Source organism: Phoenix dactylifera, chromosome 16 (assembly GCF_051530095.1).
Source record: "Phoenix dactylifera cultivar Ajwa chromosome 16, Ajwa_hap1_PhDact_Kaust_v1.1, whole genome shotgun sequence".
NCBI lineage: Eukaryota > Viridiplantae > Streptophyta > Magnoliopsida > Arecales > Arecaceae > Phoenix > Phoenix dactylifera.
The window spans coordinates 11,992,257-12,013,239 of record NC_143205.1 but is presented as its reverse complement, the minus strand read 5'-3'; the positions used below and the strand labels follow the sequence as shown (position 1 = coordinate 12,013,239).

Below are 20,983 nucleotides of genomic sequence, written 5' to 3'. Positions count from 1 at the left end.
CCACAGTAACACATTATATAACACAACATTATAAGCAGAATAAGCCCCCAAAAGAAAAATTCAAAACCATGGGGAAAAAAGGATCCATTTTATCAGGCCTTGTTTCAGTCATATATGACACCCTTGTTTTTGACTTTCTGCTTTGGGCATTGGGAGAAATGAGTAGAGACGATTTAGATTGTGGAGATGTAATTCAAGCATTCCGATTATAACTTTAGAGAATAAATTAGCAGCTGCCATTACAACTATGATCGAGGTCTAACTTACACTTTAACCATCCGCAAACAAGATCACAAGATAATTTTCCCAAACAAATGGAACAATGATGCTTGATTTTATCTCACCCACTTCTTGAAGCTTGTAAACAGGCCTTCTCCAGAGAAGATAAAAGAATATAACCTGATTTCCACAACTCTTCCAGTTTGTCGCATTTCTTCAGTTTTTCAATAGAAGATCATGGAAGCTTAGCAAAGCTTACTCAGCTGAGTGATGTTTGGAAATGCTAAGCATGGCAAATATCTGTTGTCTTCTTGACCTGATCAGAGGCAGCTATTCATAAGCTGCACGCCCTCTTGGCTCATCTGTTGTACTTCAGAAGGAGATAAAATCCTAATGCATCTAACACAGTTGACAAATTCCCTACAAGCAGACCAGACAATATTTAGATGTCGGGAAAATTCGGAGGGAATTGCAATTGCATGGCTTTTGATGTTGAATAAGCAGATGATGGGCGCTGCTGATAATGCAGTTATAGTTCTCATTTTAAAGAAAGACAAGAAAAAACGAATAAGGAGATGAAAAGAAAGCAGAACCAAATAAAACTAAGGTGCGGCTGTAGTTGAATGTGGGTGATGGCACTTGAAAAAGGGTAAGTTATGTCGTAAGAGTATAATTTCATACAATGACATCTGAATATATCATAATAAATGTAGAGTTTGCCGACAACCAGAATCCTCCTGTATGTCTTTATGTATTCATTTTTTATAACTGCAAGATTTTACATTATAAAACCAACTATTTACCTGGTTTAATTCTCCTTAATGCTCATTCTCTGCTAGAGGATATTAAAAAAAACACATACGACAGACTTCAACTTAAACTGAACTCGGTTATAATATATTATTAACTATAAGAAGCTTTTCCATACATACATATGTATGTATTTATATCAGAAATGGATAGCCCCAAGAAGGTACTGAAATCCACAAGGACTGATTGACCACATTACGTTATTAGTATGACGCAGTTTTAATCACAATCAGCCCACAGCTTTTGGATAGGCATGTTCAAGATTGAGTAAAAGGAGTTGCAGCATCTAGAGTTGCTGTTGATGTTTAATTTTAACCAAAAGCTGACAAGAGGCATATATTTACACGAAATGCACACGTTGGGATTTCCACATGTTGCTCTAAAGATTTGCCTAACCATCTAACAAGGAAGTAATTATGGCACTTTATACATGTAAAATTGAGTGTTGAAAATGATGGCCTAACAAAAGCATGATTCATTTGTGAGAAAGGCATGAATAAGATTGTTTATTCCTTTATCTATGCATATTTAGATATTATTTAGTTGGCATGAGATGTCAGATAAGGTATAAGATACCTAAGATCATAAGACATTATAAGAAAATCAGTTGCATCAAGCAAGCAAGAAAAAGAAAGGTTCTGACTCCTTATTCATCAAGCTTGTCACAGCTATAATTATGGTTAAAAGACCTGACCAAGATGGCTAACAATTGTGGATAACGACTGTATGATGATGACGATCTTTTCTCAGTTGCCAAAGTAGCGGCTTCATATGAATAACCAAATATCTAAGACACATTGACAAGCTAACATGAGAACATGTCTCATTGACAAAATACTATCATAAGTTCATAACAGACCATTTTCTCAGCATGTGATAATTTTTAAATGTCCATTGACTTGAGATATTTACATGGACTCCCATGAATCTAGTCACTTTAATGGTCAGGTAACTAGACCAAACTTGGGTTAAGTTAGTAGGTCATTAGGTGTACATGTCTTGCACTGAGGACACATGGAATGCCAAACAAGAAATCCACGATCTGATGAAGGAGAATAATTCATTTGGGCGATGAGGATTCTCATTGGATATTTTATTCCATTTAGCAATTCATCAAAATTGTTTGGCACATTTTTTCTAGAAAAACGAAGAAATACAAAATTATCTTTTAGTTTGAAAAGTATTTTTCCTAGTAAATAAGTTTCTACAATGACTAATCAAACCCTAGAGCCCATAAACGTGTGTTTTAGATATGCATTCTATTGTGTTGCTATTTTATCCCAAGGATCGAAAGAGTTATTGGTAATATTTGTGTGACACTAGTGCAAATGGTTGTAATGTCACATAAAGGAATTACATCTCACAATGACCTGGATCATAGAGAGTTGTTGCAATGTTGTTTCCAAGGGTAGAGAAAACAACTAGGTGAAATGTTCCCCCAAAATGTGACAAGTTTGACTAAGAGATAATTAATTGTACACCTAATGAACTTTTGACTAGACACCTATATCCCGCCTTCCTTCATAGTTCGGTACTGGTACGGGTGGCGTACCAACACTCGGTATGCCAAAAAAAAAATCCGTACCGTACCAATACTATGCTAGTGTGGCACCGGTATAGGGTCCAGTACTGACACGGCAAACCTTGGTATAAACACTTAAGCAGGATACTAGGTTACCCACAAATTCCTAGAACAACTGTTTTAGCCTATGGGAGGTTGTAGAGCATGTATAATAGGCCTACTGGGCTTTGGTCACATGTAGAGGATGTGAACTAAGCTAAAAAGGGACTAAGATAGCATTGAAGGCTGAGATCGGGCCTTAGCATGCATTTTGGAAATGTGTCGGTCCTATTGTCAGTTAACCTGAGAGAGAATCCTAGAATTGTCCCATCTTCAGTTTAAGAAGCATGAGGGGCCCACTTTAAGAAGATTACAGCCCCCCCCCCCCCCCAAAAAAAAAAAAAAAAAAACAAACAAACACACACACACACACACACACACACACACAAGAGGGGGAAAAACGGAAAAGGGGGAATAAAACGCTTCCTAATCAGATTAGGAGGTTGTGTGTGCCAATCAATTCCCCCCTGTTTATAAAAAAATCGAGAGGGCCAGACCCATTTAGTCTTGTTTCTTCTTGCTCAACAATCAACAAACAAGGTAGATAGGGTCTAGAGACTAGAGAAACTCTAGAGACCCCTAGAAATAAGTGAATTGGTTCCTAGTGGCAATATAATATGGGATAGACTGATAGAGGGCTACACTCAACCACTATAGGGCATGTTGATTATCAAAGAAAATCAGAATCGCGTTTATCAAACTTGCATGATTAGGTAAGCTTACAATTATTGTACATTTGTTGCTTGAGAAAAAAATTTCCATATAGAATTTGATCTTTGGGTACAAGAATTTATTTTCTTAACTGCATATTCTACTTATTTTCACACTTTAATGTCCCATAGACCTTACTCAAGTACTTGCACTCATGAATAGGTCAAATCTCTGACATGAACCTAGCCCATAGTCAACCTAGATTTGGTAGGGATTAACAAAAAATCACAAAAAGCTTAAAAAAAGCAGGCTGGGAAAGATGTTATGAATTAGTTGCATGTTTAAATTTCAAAGGTATCTTCATTTACAGCTTAGGATAAGATATTCATATGCATAATGTCAAACACATTTGTATTTTAATAATAACTATGGACATTGAATATATTCACATGCATGAAGGGAAGGAAAAGTGAGACTTACTCCCATGGATCGTCCCCTACAAGAAGAACATCATTTTCATAATCAACATAAACAAGCTTCCATTCTGAACCTCTAGGATCATCGAGTTGCCCATCAAGTCCAAACATGCATGCAATTGCAGATTTTAATTCATGGTAATTTCTAAAGCGTGTCACATCAATCGATCTTCCAACAGATCCTAGCTTTTGAACCTGTTCAATATGGTTAGCATCATATATTATCAGAGCAAGGGCAAATATTCAAGAGACATTCACCAAATTTGGGAGGAGTGCAGAGTTCACTAACATCAGTTTTCAGTATAATAGTTACAACTTTACCTTGGTGTATGTTCGCAAAGGTTGTTGAGAAATTTGTTTTCTTGAACCTCTATTTAAGCCGTACTCATTTGCATCTATGCTCCCAGATGATGCCCCTCCAGAGCTGTCAGGAATATCTTGTAGAGAGAACACTTGAGAATCTGCCAAGCTTGTTGAGGTAATCTGAGACTGCAGATCTTGATTAGAAGTAAGGTTGCCAACCAGACTTTGTGAAAGAACATGAAACTTGGAACTCCCCATGATATTGGAGCCATCAAAAGCTTTAGTTGGATAACAAGGACTTATATTCATGCTTCCAGTGCTAGCTTCAAACTGGACATTGCTAAAAGTCTCACTTTGGTTGTAACTCTCCTCGGATAAGTCTCTTCTTCCACATGAGTTAGATATGCTCTGCAAGACAGTAGCCTCTTCAAAAACTTGCAAATTGTGCACCTCAGATGATAGGATACCTGGAGCAAGCTGCTCATCATGGAGGGCATTTAGCTCAGGAGTACTCAAGAATTCTTGAATGAAAGTAGGGAGGCATGGAGTCGTCCCAAAATCCGACGTGCAAGAGAACTGAAATGTCTCTATAGGATCAAAGGATGGTGGATTCACTATAGATGATATGTCTGTCGAGGTACTGATAACATTCTCAGATGCAGATAAAAATAAGGAATCAGGCCTTCCAGCAGTGTCCAGAAATTCAGGTGTTTTAATGTCGTTAAAAGATTGGTAGCATGAAGACTGCAGCATCCAGTCCTCATTATTCAAGAACGGAGATGGGTATCCTTGATGTAGATGCAAGTTGCTCATGTCACTCTTATCTGGTGAATGTGTTGTTTCTAATCTTGGTCGCTGTATACTAATTGGTTCAAGCTGCTGCTGGATAGTTTGGGGATCACCATGTCCCTTAATTTGCAGCTCTTGGTTTATATGTACTTGGCTTGCAATGTTCTCATGATTAAGTGAGCATATGGAATTTTCACCATAATCATTTCTGGAAAGCAGGTTCGGATGTTCCGTTGGTATCTTCTGCAAAGGTGCTTTTATTATGTTCTCAGATTGTGGAACCACTTGACTTGTTGATGCCACAGAAGCTGAATCTCTTTTCTGCTGAACAGTCTCATTTAGTAATGCACTTTCACTCCTTGATATGCTGATTCTATCCTCATCACTTGCACATTGATCTAGACAATTTTGTTCCAAGTGCGAATCTTTTTTACACAGTTCTTGTGGCTTCATATGTGGGAATGGCACAGAATCTAAGTCGACACCATTGTGCACTCCGCAATGTTGAGATTCTTGACTTTGCAATGATTTATTTTCTGAAGGGAGGGTCTGTTGCTGTACTGGAACAAACTGGCACTTCTGTTGCACTGGTGGTTTATTAACCAATTCCTCTTGCTGTACCGGATTTCTTACCATACAAAATGGCACAGCAGAAGAGAAGGTCCTTGAAATGTCATCGGTTTTGATGTTTCGTAATATGCTAGCATATATTGACTGATGGCATCCAAGCTGATTCCCAGTGCCAGGACTTTGAGGTTTATGTAAGAACCTAATAAGCTGCTCTGTTCCAAAAGCAGAGATCAAGGGACGTAAGTCACCATTTACATTTTCTGGATCCTTCAACAATGTTGACATGTTTGCTGATCCAAGTTCCATGCCAGGCACTGCAAAATTAATAATAGGAGAACGATCTTGAGTCCAAATGGAGGAAAAATATGCGTATATATATTACATTGGCAGCTAGTTATATAAACATACACACAAACAATACATATGGGGAACCAAGTGTCACGTACTGCAAATATTTCAAGGAGTTGATCTGACAAGATCAAATCTACAGCACATCGAACCTTCTGGTATTGAAAAAATAATTTAGAATAATTTAAATACTTCCTTTAAAAATGAATCAACAAAACTTACCAACAAATCCGGGAAGACATTGTCGTTTTGGGGTAGGAAAAACAAAAAGACTTTCAGGAGTTTCAATTTCCCAAAGACTAACCCTGTCTGGTCTTTCCCCATAGCCATGTTCATCCCATTCTACCTGATCATGAGAGAGTATATTTAGTGCTTCAGACAATGCAATTATCTTGTGCTTCTTTATAGAGATTGTTTCATAAATAAATGTACTAGGGCAAGTCACCTGCAGATTACGCCACTTTGAATTTGGCCATCTTAATGGATCACAATCATTAATCCCTACAATTGTACCCATATATCTGCAAGAACAGATGACTAAACTTTTATAATGCTAGCGCAAACTATGCTGTATCACCAAACATGATGTACTGATACAAAAATTTAAAATAAAGTTAAGCAAGGACAACCATAATATTCTCACACATGGATTTCTAATGCATTACAAACATTGACAAGCAAGCTAATAATACTTGGTTTAAAGAAAGGGAACTATATTCCAACCATGATTTTAAAGGAAGTTAGACTTGAGGAGAAAAGCATTTGCCTTCACAATAACAGAAACGGACTTGCACATCAGCATAAAACCTAGAATCTTTCATGTTTATTACTGATCTTGCACCTTATGTGTGTTAAGCAATACAATCTGGAGGCATACGATGGAAAACAGATTTAAAGTACATCCCTCTTTATTGAATTTGAGCCCAAGTATTTAAAAAAAAAGATAATATGCTAAGGTTGCAAAGTAACTTAGCTGAAAGATAGTATGAAAAAAAAAAGTATTTTAAGATTACCAGGTTGCTTAGCCAAGCCGGGACTAAGGTTATGGAATTATTGAACAGGTTTTAGGTAAGTGAAACTACCAAACTGGCTGAGCTCTAGGTGGAACCCAAGGTTTTCAGAGCCTAGAACTCTTTGTCTAGCTATCAGTATGAGTCAATGAGTAAATTGCAATCCAAATTCTTGGCATGTTCAAACTAAGAGACCTTAAGTATCTAATTTTTTCAGAGGTTTTTTTTGGGAAGATATCCTACTGTTGTTTGATTAGTTTGCAAATTATTATAGTTCACTCAAAATTAGGTCTGGATATTGAAAGTATGATCAGAGGTTAATTGTCCTTGGAAGTCCCCAAGGCTGCTTCTGTTATGCATTTCAGTCCTATTTTAATGTGTAATAGCAGCATTTTAAGCATATGACGCATACTGTAGCAACCAAGTATGGTATGGCGGTTAGGTACACCGCTGCACCAAGTGTTGACTCCAACATCAAACCATGTGTTGATATGGTCATAACCGTATCATACCAGTAAGGTATTATATAAGCCTAGTACCAAGCCTTCAAACATTTGAAATAGTATTAAAAGGTCTTGAATTGCCGGTTGAGTGGACATCACTTCCTTATATCTGTAATTTCACCATCCTTTAATAGTCTTTTTCTTTGTAGAGCCCCACAAGATCCAAATCTTGTAATTACGATAGTGGTTCATTATTAGTTGAAAGGTGGCCTTACCAGACACCTAACATGACTATTCTTCGCTAGCATGGAAGGGACCTCAACAAATAGAGATAATATGTCTTGAGTTCTCTTTTTTTATTTAATTCATTTATTAAAAAATCAGTTCCTTATTACTAACATTTTTTTTTGTTACTTCCACTTGATTGCCCCGCAATTAAGTTCCTTCTCTACATAGCATATAAGCAATAAAGCAAATCTAACAATCTATAAAAGCAAGTTTGAGCATCATAGCAAGCCAAAATAGCATATTTTTCCCCAACCTTGGTAAGAGAAGCAGCCAGGGATGACAAGAGAGGACTTTGACTAGCATGATAATCTAGTATTAAGATTGAGAAAAAGGATAAGAAACTTGTATCTTTACAGTGTCCATGACAAAATTGATCACTGACATCAAGCCCTACCTTGGTTATTCATGAAATTTTGAATGAGTCTAGTACCGAGGAGTCTTAGTCACAAATCCTACAAGAATGAGAAATTACAGAGCCAACACCATCAAGAGTAGAACTGCAGAAAAAGCAAATACTCCTGATTTTCAGAGCAACTTCAATTTAAGGAGTTCCTCAATTAGGAACAGTTCTTATTATTATGAAGGTTCCTGTGGAAAGATAAGTTGGTAGCCGACAAGCTAAAGGAGTATGCATTTTAGAAGAAACTTATAGTTTAATGTGTGAAGACAACCAAAAGAAATAGTTATGACTGAAGATGTTGAAGCTACCAGGTTTAACCTCATGTGCATTGGTTGTGATAAGATTCTTTTCCAGTATCCTTTTGAAGAAAAAATGTATAAGCAATAAAATTATCTACATCTTATAATCTCTTCAATGGTCAAAATTTACAAAGCCAAACTGTAAAGAGCCTTTTCTTTCTCTTGTTGGGAGTTGCCCCTTCGCACAGTAGCAAAATGCCCTCTTAAGATACTGTCCTCTCCTTAATTGCCAAAATCAAGAGTAGGTGCAGGAGCAGATGCAGGTGCAGGAAAGTGGATATTTTAGAAACACTATAAGAAAGCACTGGGGAAAATGGTGCAGAAAGATTCCAAAAAGATTTCAGAGCAGTTACATTACTGTAGATAGAAAATTCCAGCTACCAAGGTCCTCTGAAATCAATTAGAAACATCAGTCACGCAATTTTTTTCTCTTGCTCAAAAGATTTAAGAAGACTAGGCTAATGATAATGGAGAATAATTTCCTATTTCTATGTGCGAGTGTTAAGACATTTTGGTACTAAACTTACTGATTTCATGCATACCCAATAGAAAAATATGTGGGTTGTGGTGGATCTTGCTCAACAATCCAAAATGATATCTGACCCCACTAAGAGATCATTGACATTATTATTGGTATTGGTGATAATTATACTTAAGAGTGATGGTTTACTAATACCTCCTTCAATTCACAAGTTTGTCTTTTAAGATCCCTTCCTTCAAGAACGTCTCAGACAGATTTTGATAGATGAATAAAACATGGAAGCTTTCCATGGCACATGGTGAATAAAGATGGCCACAAAATCATGAATTTGTTTAGCTGGACATCAAGTAAGCACCAGACAAGCCATAATAATTATTTTGTCACATTAATACAACATTTTACTAAAGTTGCGTGAACTGATTATCTAACGATATTGAAGATTAGTGAACTCATCTGCATGTTTATCTGGGTTTAGTAAGCAAAGCGCACATGAAAGAGATGCTTCAGGTGGTACTAATTATTTCGTTAACCATGGCAAAAGTAGGCTGTCGATTGATTGTGTCAAGGGCTTGAGAAGTGTAACAAAGAGGACATTGAGGCCCATCAAACTCAAGACCTAAGCATGAGTTTCGATAAACCGGAATGACTAGTAGAAACCAGTGCTAGAAGTGTTCACCAAAGAAGGCCTCCAAGTCCTTAAGTTTGCAGAAGAGTGGTTCACTCACCTCATTTTGGTTTTCTTTCCTTCTTTTTTTTCTTTTCAGCAAATGGTATATAAAGGTGCTAGAGTCAAAGAAGTATTCTGATATTTTTTAATTAGTTGAAAAAAAAATCCTCTGATAACTAAAAACACTAATTAATGAAGAATTTGACGCTATTTATTGCATGAATTTTTTGGGGACTATTTTGGTAAGAACAATAGGGGGGATAACAGTGATGCCTTCAAGTAATAATGCTGCCTCCCCGTGGAAATTAGCTCTAATGCTTATGTTTCTATAATCTGAATGGACTTCAATACTCCAATGTTAACTAAAAATCTCCAATTTTCACCATTCTATCCTTAGCTAACAAAGGAAGACCATTGGGATAAAGATTGACTTTGTGCATTCACCTAAGTTCCATTAAGTTTTAGAATATTTAACTTATTGGGAAGTACTACAGGTTATTTGCAATTATGAATGATCAGTCTTATAGATTAAGGTAATGGTTCGCCATGGTTCTAGAATATTTGTTAACAACCATTAACCAATGACAACAAGCTATAAAATTCGTCTCACACTCCTTGACAAGTCAACTTTGGGAATGGAGGGACCTTTCCAAAGACCTAGAATGCTACTTTATGGGAAAGGAGTCACTGGCCACCTAAGAGTCTCGAGCGTATAAAAAGGTATTGAAATAAAATAAAATAAAATTAGAAGGTTAGCATTAAGTTACTTGGCAAAACTGCAAAAGTGACATCATTCTATTTTCGGAAGACTATTGATGCTCATAGACTATCTTGGCTACACCCTGTGCTGTGTCAAATATCAATGTCGCTAACATGAATGTTTGGTACCTGCTGCATAGGATAATGGCCAAATGGCGAGGCTCAAAGCATGTATTTAGTAAGTAATGCAGAGCCACCAAAAAGTAAAGCCATCAAATATCATGGTTTAGGTACCACAAGCCAATTTAATGTAAAAGAAGAAACATGTTTAGCAAAATGGAGAATTTGAAATGTCTAGCTGAAACATGGCACAAAGTCTACACCAAATTCACTCAAGGATGGACAAAATAAATCAATCTTAAGGATGAAAGTGTTGGTAAGGTTTGTTGTGCCAGAATCGGAGCCCAGACTTGTTGCCCGATGGTATGGGTCAGTACGGACCGCATCATTCCGTGCCGGGCCCGTACCAACACAGTAGAGGGGGCAGGAGAGAGAGAATGGGAGAGAAGAAAAGAGAGAGAATGGGAGAGAGAAGGAGAGAGAAAGAAGGGTGAGAGAGGGAGAGAGAGAAAGGGGTGGCGGAGGGCCGGCGAGCCTTGCGGAGGAGGGACTCTGCCTCCAAGACCTCTATTTCGAACGAAATAGAAACAACTTCACTTAAAAATCGCGAAAATAAAAAAGAACCCTCTCCGGAACCTCTGTTTCGAACGAATGAGAGAATCGAAGGCGAAGAGTTCGAAATTGGAAAAACTTCACTTAAAAATCACGAAAATAAAAAAGAGCCCCCTTAGGAACCCCTATTTCAAACGAACAAGAGAACCGAAGGCGGAGCCCCTCCTCTGCTTCATCCGCATGGCTCCCCAGTGCTCCGCGGCCCTTCGCCGACTTCACTTAAAAATCGCGAAAATAAAGAGGGACCCCCTCCGGGACCTCTGTTTCAATTGTGAAAATAAAAAGGGGCTCCCTTCGAGACCTCTATTTCGAACGAAATAGGAGAACCAAAGGCCAAGCCTCTCCACCTCCTCTTCATGGCTCTCTAGCCCTCTACAGCCCTCCGTCGGCGACCTCCACCTCTCTTTCTCTTCCTTCCTCCCCCACTCTCTCTTTTCCTCTCTTTCTTTCTCCTTCTCCCCCTTCGTCGCCTGTTTCTCATTTTGGTTGACAAAACCATCCCGGTCCACCGCTGGTACTGCTCAGTACGCCCTGAGCCGGACGGTTCGGGACGGTTCCACCGACCATGACTGGAGGGTTCATCAATCCAAATTGCAAATGAAATCTACCAAAATTAATTAAAGAGACTAGAAAGAAATAAAAATTGAATCAATGTATTAAACTGAAAGGTCATAAGTTAATGGAAAAATGAGTAAATAATGTTGAAAAGCATAACATCTGAGGTAGGGCCATGTAGATACTTTAGCAACATAAGGTGATTTAAGATTCAAAACAACATGAAAGGAACACAAAGGATTAGTGTTTCAACACGGAATAAAAAATAACAATAAGCCAAACCGAACAAGATCATGAGTCATATAAAAATAAACAAAAGATACGTTCTATACAAAATGCATGCATACTTAGTTGAAGACTTAAAAACTAGACAAAGAAGGGACAAAGAAAAAGAAAATATGGTTAACACTGAGTTAATGAGTTCCACTAGTAAAAACAAATACACTAACATAGGTGGCTCCACACACAAGGAATAAATACAGAAAAGAAGCAAGTGTCAAGGACCAAAACAGTCAAAAGAGCCAAAAGGACTTCTTGATTCTTGGTGCAAAAGTAAAGGAGGCAAAATTAAACAAAAATCTTGTTTGCACAACATTGTGAGCTAGATTTTAAGCAAATCTAGAGGGAAGATTCAAAACACTTTTGGTTTCACATCAAATCAAATGCTAATCCATCAAAAATTAACACAATAGAAGACCAATATAAATCTAGAAACCAAGATTAGAGAACTTCTTATAGCCATATTAGCAAGATTTTGCGATCACGCTACAGTGTACCGCAACAAAAGAAATAAGTCTGTAGCTAAGTGTAACATTAGACAAATGACTATAATAAATCTGCACCTGCGCTTGCTTGACTCCTCTGTTTCAAACATCATTCCAAATCTCATCCCAATTGATACTTGGGTGTACGCAGCTTTGTGGTACTTGCCTAGAGGAATTATAAACTCGGAAGGGCATGCCCTGAGCATATTTAGAGAAAATGATACTCCAATAATGAAAAAGACAAAAAGACTACATGGAAAGATTTAAGAAAATTTGAGTTTGATATACCTTGGATTATAGTATACAGTAAATGGACTGCGACTTGCTGCAGCATGAGCTGCAGCAGCAAGCACACCAATATGCATACTATCAGCTGACAGCACAGATGATGGCAATGCTGTTTGCTGACGATTGGCACGTCGTACACCCAACAGTAGTTGTGATTTCTCGTCCCTATATAAATGATAAGCATTATTGCACAGTGTCACTCATCACAAATCCAACTTTACATAAGATATTTAATTACTCCGTATTATATATCCAGCCTTTCTGCTAAAAAGATAGTCAAAGTTCACATATCTACAACACCTTTTCAGCAGTTTGAAACACAAACTATGAATTCTTTACTTTAACAAAGACTCTGGATATTCAACTTGATTATTGTACACAACTTTGTAACCTGGACAATAAGAGCGTATATTAAGGAACTACAAGTGTTCGAACTAATGAAACAGATTGGTTTACAATGCAATGGGCCTGCACCAAAGATTGGCCACTGCTATTGAAGAGTGTGCCTTGGTATATGTAATTTGCTGTAAACATGTCATCCCAATGCATGAGACTCCCATGGGTTTGGGGAGGGTCAGATGTATGCAGCCTTACCCCTGCATGCGGAGAGGTTGTTTCCATTTTTTGAACCTACAACACCTAGGTCACAATGAAGCAATCTTACCAGTTGTGCTAAGGCTCACCCGCTGCTGCAACATTGTGGTAATTGCTATAATCAGCAAATGTCTAAAAATTGAATGAGTTCTGGTGAAAAAGCTTTGGAGGACAATGAAACATATTACAAGGAATGGAAATTCACACTATGAAGATAAATAAAAATAAGGTCCCAGTCAATGGGCCAAAGATACCACACTTGATCTCTTGGAAACCCTACAGGGGGTTGGCCAAGGGGAGGTGGATGACATTGAGGGGTTCCTTTAGGTTGTGGTGTGATCACTAAATATGTTTGATGCCAGGAAAATTATATGAACAATTGTATGACCTGAAAAACTGGATGGAAACGTTGGGCATCAAAACTAATAGAGGCCCACACATGAGATACTAGCAAATGTTGTTTCTTCCAGTAGCTCCCTATCTCTTCCCTATATAATGTCTTACATATCAGATTGTTGTACGCTTAGCTAATTACATAGTTGTAAGTTTGTTCCTTCATGCATTCATTTAATGCTTTAGATCATGTTTGCATTATGATTCATGAAACTCTTTTAGAAGATGAGGATGAGAAATGATATTTGAGCCAAATGATTGATTAATTTAAATTATGTTGCTTAGTTACATACTTTTTTTAATAAGAAGTTTAACTTCACGGACACACAAGAGTTTTTATCAATTGATTTGTACTTATTGATTATAAACTATGACTTATAAATCAGCAACAGAGCTTGCCTTGAAGGTAGATCTCATTGACTTAATGCATTCCACTAATGTCTACAGTTATTTGACTCAATTTATTCCATGGCAAGAAGAGTTTTATAGGAACAATTACTTCCCATCTTGCCATTTAATCCTACTCCAAGAAAGCTATACTAAGATTGTTTTCCAAATCACAGGAAATAACTGATGCAAGAACTCATACAATTTGGCACCAAAAACAAGGCATGAAAATGATTTCCATATGGACAAAAAAAAGAGTTATTTGAGACTGTCTAAAGTAAAATATGATAGGAAAGAGTTCTTATATGCTTGGGCTATTCTAAATTTCCAATAGCTGCTCAAAGCAGCAACTCTATAGTTGCTCAGCACCAGATATCTCTTAATGCGTGCAGATCCAGAGGAGAGTCATTTAATAACAGTTTTAGATTGCAAGCACAGATCCACCTGCCCATCATGTAATATATATCAGGGATGTGTTCTTGCAATAATTTACCTGATAAATAACACAGAATCGCCAGCTTTTAATCGCTTTGCACCCACAAACAAACTCCATCCAGTTGTCAAAAGGTGTCGCTTCGGCTGACCTGGAAAGAGAAGGAACATTAGAATCAGTCATTTAACGTATAAAAATAGTAGTCCGCAAGTAGGACATGGTCAACATAAATAAATTGTTCAGTATGTCAAACACTGTGAAATCTCTATAACGAAGGAAGCATAAATTATTGTAAAATAAAGGTCAGACTACATAAATGTGTGACAGATATCCCTACCATGAAGAATGTGTCAAAATGTCCAGAAAGTCACTTAGGGTACAGAAGTTTGTTAAGAAACCAAGGTGTGACCAATGTTCATACCGCGATAAATGTGTCGAAATGTCCACACATTATCATGCAAGTCTCGAACGATGAGCTCCTGATTTGGAGGTTGCATTGAGTAATCCTGAAAAGGACAAGAGTATCATTTAACTCAAATACATCAATTAGTACACTATTATTAAATTTTAACTCACTGCAACACCTCACCAATTGTGGAAACAGCTTTTCTGCAGCTCTTCGAGGCACTGAGAAGCCACCATGTGTGCTTGTATCACTTGCAGTTAAATTCTTGCAAAAGAACTCGGTTGGGTGTTTACTTTTTGTATGTCCGAGGTCCGGGATAGGAAATACATCACTTTCCTGAATGAAGGGAAAAGAAAAGTGTAAAGACAACAAGCAAAATAATTTCAAGACTCATAAGAATATAATTGATGCCCTTCCATATTGTAAAGGAACTCTAGAGGTGTAATTGTTATTCCAATGGCATGTCTTTTATAAACTTTGTAATATATTATTAAACAATGAGAGCAATAACCCAAATCGTTTATCCTGAACTAATGCTCAGGCTGTGTCTGTGGCAGTTCAGGAGAACCACTGTTTTCCAGTAAATTCCAAAAAATGCTTAGTAACTAGTGAAACACATTCATAAACACTAAGTATATCATTATCAAAATAATCATTATTGTACTATATCTTAATAGTAAAAAATCTGTACACCAAATCAAAGTAGTGTGCATTCCAATGTCAAATGCTAGCAATTGATATAGACATAGCTGTGCTAAATGTTCATATGTATAGAACCATTTTTTGGACTGCACTGACAAACACTGCCTCAGAAGCATGTTGCAATACATTTATGAAACCACAATAAATATAAATCTCAGGCAACCAAATTTGCTTACAGAGTTCACTGGCTGAAGGGTAATTTGTGCATAAATTTCATCAGTGTCCTTGTCAGCCTAGCAAGATAGACAGAAAAAGGCAAGTATTAGCTGAATGCTATTAAAGAACACAAACTAAAGCCAAATATTATATCATATCGAATTTTTTTGATGGTGACAGACCCACCCTTTTTCATTCAAAACTTAAATGAATTACTATATACCAGTTACACTTACATGTAATGTAACATTGTGAACTTGGCACATCAACTGAGATGGTAGATTTGGGTAATTCGGAATGTGCGAGTTTGCTGCTTTTCTAGTTGAAGCTGTTACCTGTTGGAAAGAAAATATGGTTATAATAACCAAACAAAGAAAGGCTTTGTGGCTTTAAGACCTGCAAAAAAAAAAAGGAACAGCCTTGTTTGCAATGCTTCATTATTTATCATAGCTCCAGAAGCTCAAATTCCTGACAACTCTGACCACATCAAATTTGCATAGTTTGATGAAATGTAAAACTCGAATATCTAATAAAAAATTAAGATTTTCTAATGCAGTTATTATACTTGTTGACACACGATAATGATGTACAAACATCCACAAACTCCTGCAACTGAATTCAAGAAAACAGATGAAAGATGCCGGTCAAGAAGCACACTCTATCCAAGTCCAGGAACAAAACAAGTTGCATACGCTTAATAGATGACTCTTGTAATTGTCTACATGATCGTCATCATTCTCACAGTGGTCACTAGAACCCAAGTCTGCCAATGTTTAATCATGTAATGGGAGCTCTCTGAAAACACTGATAACCTAAATGGCTCAAGTTAAAATATAAGATTACATACTAACTGTCCCACATTATTTTATTCCAACCAAACTGCTGAATAAACACCCATACACATTTTAAGTACAACTAAACCAATATTCATGCAGAGATTTAGGAATGTCAGTCACAGCCGCTCTTAGGCTAGCCACATTATAATGTAAAACCAGCTAACATAACATCTAGTTCTTAAGGAATATTGAAAGATAATTTGGCAGATTTTGTGCTCACTATGTTTTGCTACAAAGATTCACTAGTTACACTACAGAAATGGTCAAGTTGCTTATAAATGAACCACTAGATATGTTATCAAAATTATGTTAAACGAGAATGCAACATAATTCACTATGTGAGAACCTCCAAAAAGAAAAGATTTGGGGGAAGTAAGAACCTGTTCGCTGTGTCCCTGAGGGAAATAGTATACAAGACTGCCAGGTTGAGGCAAGGATGCAAGTGGCCCGGCACAGGCATGCCAAAGCTCGGAATTTATCACCTTCCTTGCAGCTAAATATAAAGCAGGAAATGCTTCAGAAGATAATAACAATAACAAGCCAAATACTAGAGAAGAAGAGGAAGAAGAAGATCTCCACATATAAAAAGAATTGTGAATACTATTGGACAAGAAGAGCCTTACTCAACACGAGAACACTAACCTTGCTTACTCTGGACTTCTCCCAGGAGCTTCATTTCATCAAGCAGAGATGCTGCATGATTCAAACCGGAGGTTTTGACCTGCTCTTGGACGGAAGTCATCTTCACCTAGCTACTATCGAGGAACTTATCTTGAACTTATATGAACAGAACAAGAGTTTGCTGAGCATAACATCAAGCTCTCATAAGAGCAAAAAGTCATGATCTTTAACTTGAGCCTTCATTTTCCAGCCACAAAACTCACTTTGAACTTGGAATCCACCTCACTTTCACTGCATATTGGATTGCGATAAACGAACCTTCCAATTTAGCTAGCAGAAGTGCCAAATTCCAATTCCCAGAAGCAAAGCTTCTGAAGACAACTACCCGAAAACGGTATCCATAACAAAAACTAATTAACCCACAGCTTTAAGATCGCGTCTTTACTCCCAAAACCCCATGCTTCCTTAAAAAGCTCGCCTTTTTAGCATTGGAATTATGCATGTCGATAGGATAAAACCACGCAGAGTACCAAAGGTAGCGAATTTCTCTTGTTTTTCAAGAAGTTACGGCCCAAACCACGTCAAAACCATCTATATGAGGAAGAAAGATCCCTCATTTTCTCTCCCTTCCTCCCCGTTCAACAGAAGAGGGAGAGACCGAAGCAGAGACAACCCTGCTGACCCTATCGCAGAGAGAAAAATTGTTCAAAACACGCCACGACCCGATCCAATTTCTAGCGAACGAGCCTTGACCGAGGAGCAAAAGCTGCAGAAATCTGAAGTGGGCCTGGGCGCGGACCCGGGCGAGGAAAGGAGAGAATTTTGGCCCTCCGAAGCACGCGAAGAATAGCATTACATGAGTGGTCGAGCTCGGAACGCTCTTTCCCTCCCCCTTTTATCCCTCCTTTTCCCCCTCTCCTCCCTTAAAGACACCGACCTTTCAACGGAAGACGCCATGATTCCCTCTCCACCCCCTTTTCCCTTTCCACTCCAAAGAGGAAATGGAAATCCCCCCTCTCTCCTCTTTATTCTTTGGTTCATCGAATCCTTCTCTATACTTCTATCTCTCCTTATATACAATCTTTCTGAGTTAATTGCAGCTTTAGACTGCTACAGAGAGCAGGAAAAGACGAGCGCCACACGAAAGCAGCGAATTGTGGCAGAGCATCAGCGAGCTAGCGAGAGAGAGAGAGAGAGAGAGAGAGAGCACTCCGAATTCCTTTTTTTAAACTCCCACCATCCCTCTGTCCAAATTCCCTTTTTTTAATTCCACCACCTCTCCCTCTCCCTCTCTCTCTCTCTCTCTCTCTCTCTCTTCTTTTTCTTTTTCTCCCGCTATGGATTGCGTCTGGAGTGAGACTCCTCTGCTTATTTGACCGTTCGAGAACCCAGCTTTCGGCGCACGTTAGCCGCATGACACTTGGCGTTAATGTGGAATTTTTGGCGAATCTCCAGCTTTTTCACTGTGTAATCCAATATCATACTGAATTAAGCATATAGCTACTTCCAAGAAAAATAAACTTGTTTAGATACTGATATATACAATGTGAAGACTACTGCTAAGGTCCCAAGGCAGTATATTCCAACAAGTGGCCCTAAAGCTTTTTCTTGATACCAAGTTTGGACCCCCAAAGCATTTTCCTAATGTGAGTATGAAGGAATTTTTCTTTTTCCCCCTCATGGAGGTGAGGACCTCTAGTTATTAGGTCTCTTTTGAGGGGCCTTGTAAAGTGTAAAGGTTAGTTGAGATAATTGAAGTTGTGTGATGCTACTTGTGGTACCATCTGTGTCATGAAAAAACAACCTAGAATGGATTGATCAAGAATTCCTTTTGATGCCATACTGACTTGTTGATTCATTAGATAGTTTATCCTCTTGTCCACTCTTATGTAAGTGGAGAATTCTATTTATGATGCATGTCTTTGAGGAGAATTCATTACTCGAATTAGCCGCCGCTTGCTCCTCCTAGAGGTTTCATGAGATTCATGCCCTCTCGACGCCGACTAAATAATTTGGATGAAAAAGCACATGGTAGCAGTTCTAGGGTTCTTGATGCCAATTTGAGGAATTTGAATGCCTTCCTAACTGTAGAGCGCACATAGGTGGTAGTCCTAGCAACTGATAGTCACAAATTATGGTGCGAGTTTAGGCATGACCATGTAGTGCATCGGAATGCCAAACATATGATGTTGCATCTATGATATAGATATGTGACCTCAATTTATAGGCTCTTGTAGTCACGACGATGATAATAATGGTAATGGTGATTTATATTCTTGTGAAGGAGAATCAATGGCCTTCTTTCGTATAAAACGCCAAGACTTATAGTCCACATGTTAGGTCCCATCAAATTGTTAGGTGCTATTTAGTGACCATCTAGCATCAATCCATGAGTCTAATGTGTGTATCATGTGTAGGATGACGTGTGGGTCCAGTGGTATATTACCAATTTGAGGTTAGCAAATTATTCTATAGAATTGTACCTCATAAGGAGCTAAAACTTAGAGTGACTCCCATGTGCATAGCGAAGTCTACTTCCCAAAATAAGAACTTCCAAGAGACTTCATAAATGATATTTGGGACCATGTTTCTAATTAGTCATGGAATATTCGATACTTCAAGATGTAGTTATTTCTATTCGTAATGACCAAAATGTGATAGGCACCAAGATGCTCTTGATTGTGTTTATGAAGAGATGCAACTCCTTTACAAGCATGATTGCTGAACATTCCTACAATCAAGATATGCGGAAGATTTCTATTGGCTGTGCAATTTAGACCCACATCAAATGTACCACGGAAGTTTTAAACATAACGAGAATTCTATTAGAATTTTCACCCGGTAAATCAAAATCCATTACAACTTACGCTACAGAAGATTCATCGCATTTTTGGAATGCTAGCTAGAATTTAGTTCCAATCCCATTCTATCCAGATATGAATAGAAATTTGAATCTCCAATTAATATATATATATATATTTATATTCATATTCATTAAAGAAAAATCGATAAAGATATGGATAGACAACTAACCAATCTGTATGCGAATATCCGATTCTATTTATAACCTTGTTTAATTTTATATAGCACTTATAAACTTAAAAAAAAAAGAGACCGTATTAATATGCTACTAACTTGATTTATATCTATATTTATATACGTACTTATCAAACAAAAAATATAGATATGGATATATTCGTATTCGATCACTGGACTTATGAATCTGCAGGAACCTCGTCTATTCTTAAATTTGTATCGGAAAAGGGTTAAACCCAAACCAAACCCATTTTATGAATGGATGGGCATGACTTACGAGCTTTCACGATTGGAGTTCGATCCATTGCCACCCAAAGCTGGCTATCACTGCATCACCAGCCCAAGCAGGGCGCCAACTTTTTCCCTACACGGCACCGCAATGGGAATCGTGTTTCCACAGTCTGAAGATGCTCCAACCCCGCCATCAACGTCCGAGGGTCCACCAACGGCCAGAAAATCCCTGGACTTGTGGGACCCCCAGTCAACAACACAGCAGGCCTCTTCCCCATGACGTCACCTCCTTCTGACTCCGTCCATCAAAAGAGAAGACCGCACTCGGCTCCCACCCCACCCATCATCACCACCACCCTCTCATCATCATCAAAACTTAATAAATAATAATATTTTTTATACTTTCATATTCTATGTATCATACAATCATATAAGACAAAAAAAAAAAAAAAATGGCGACGAGCTCCATGGACCATCACCACCATCTCATCATCATCAATTTCTTTTAGATATACGAATTATATGCTTAAATTTCATAAACATATATATAATATCATATATAAGATAATGAAAAATAAAAATCCATTATGAGATGGTGGTAAAAAACAACTCAAAATATCTCAAAATTTATTCCGGTATGTTTACAAAGAAGCCAACGGAGCTGCAAACTGAATGGTATCATATATGACGAATCCCTCCAAAGACGTCTTGTGGGTCAAGAAGGAAAAACTGCCTAGAGCGCTTATGCACGTGTTGTTTTTTTATCTTTTTAGAT

General features: G+C 37.8%; 1 protein-coding gene across 1 annotated transcript; it reads right to left on the bottom strand.

Moving 5' to 3' along the window:
• Nucleotides 1-178: 178 nt before the first annotated feature.
• MP (Transcriptional factor B3 family protein / auxin-responsive factor AUX/IAA-like protein) lies at nt 179-18,280 on the bottom strand. The gene is made up of 14 exons (XM_039114776.3): nt 16,963-18,280; nt 16,701-16,813; nt 15,721-15,819; nt 15,505-15,561; nt 14,810-14,962; nt 14,642-14,726; nt 14,281-14,371; nt 12,414-12,578; nt 12,204-12,323; nt 6,233-6,308; nt 6,010-6,133; nt 4,099-5,753; nt 3,782-3,972; nt 179-639 (listed from the first exon to the last, which is right to left on the bottom strand). The coding sequence occupies exons 1-14, from the start codon at nt 17,060-17,062 to the stop codon at nt 540-542; spliced, it is 3,129 nt and encodes a 1,042-aa protein (XP_038970704.3). The 5' UTR covers nt 17,063-18,280; the 3' UTR covers nt 179-539.
• Between the last annotated feature and the right edge of the window lie 2,703 nt (nt 18,281-20,983).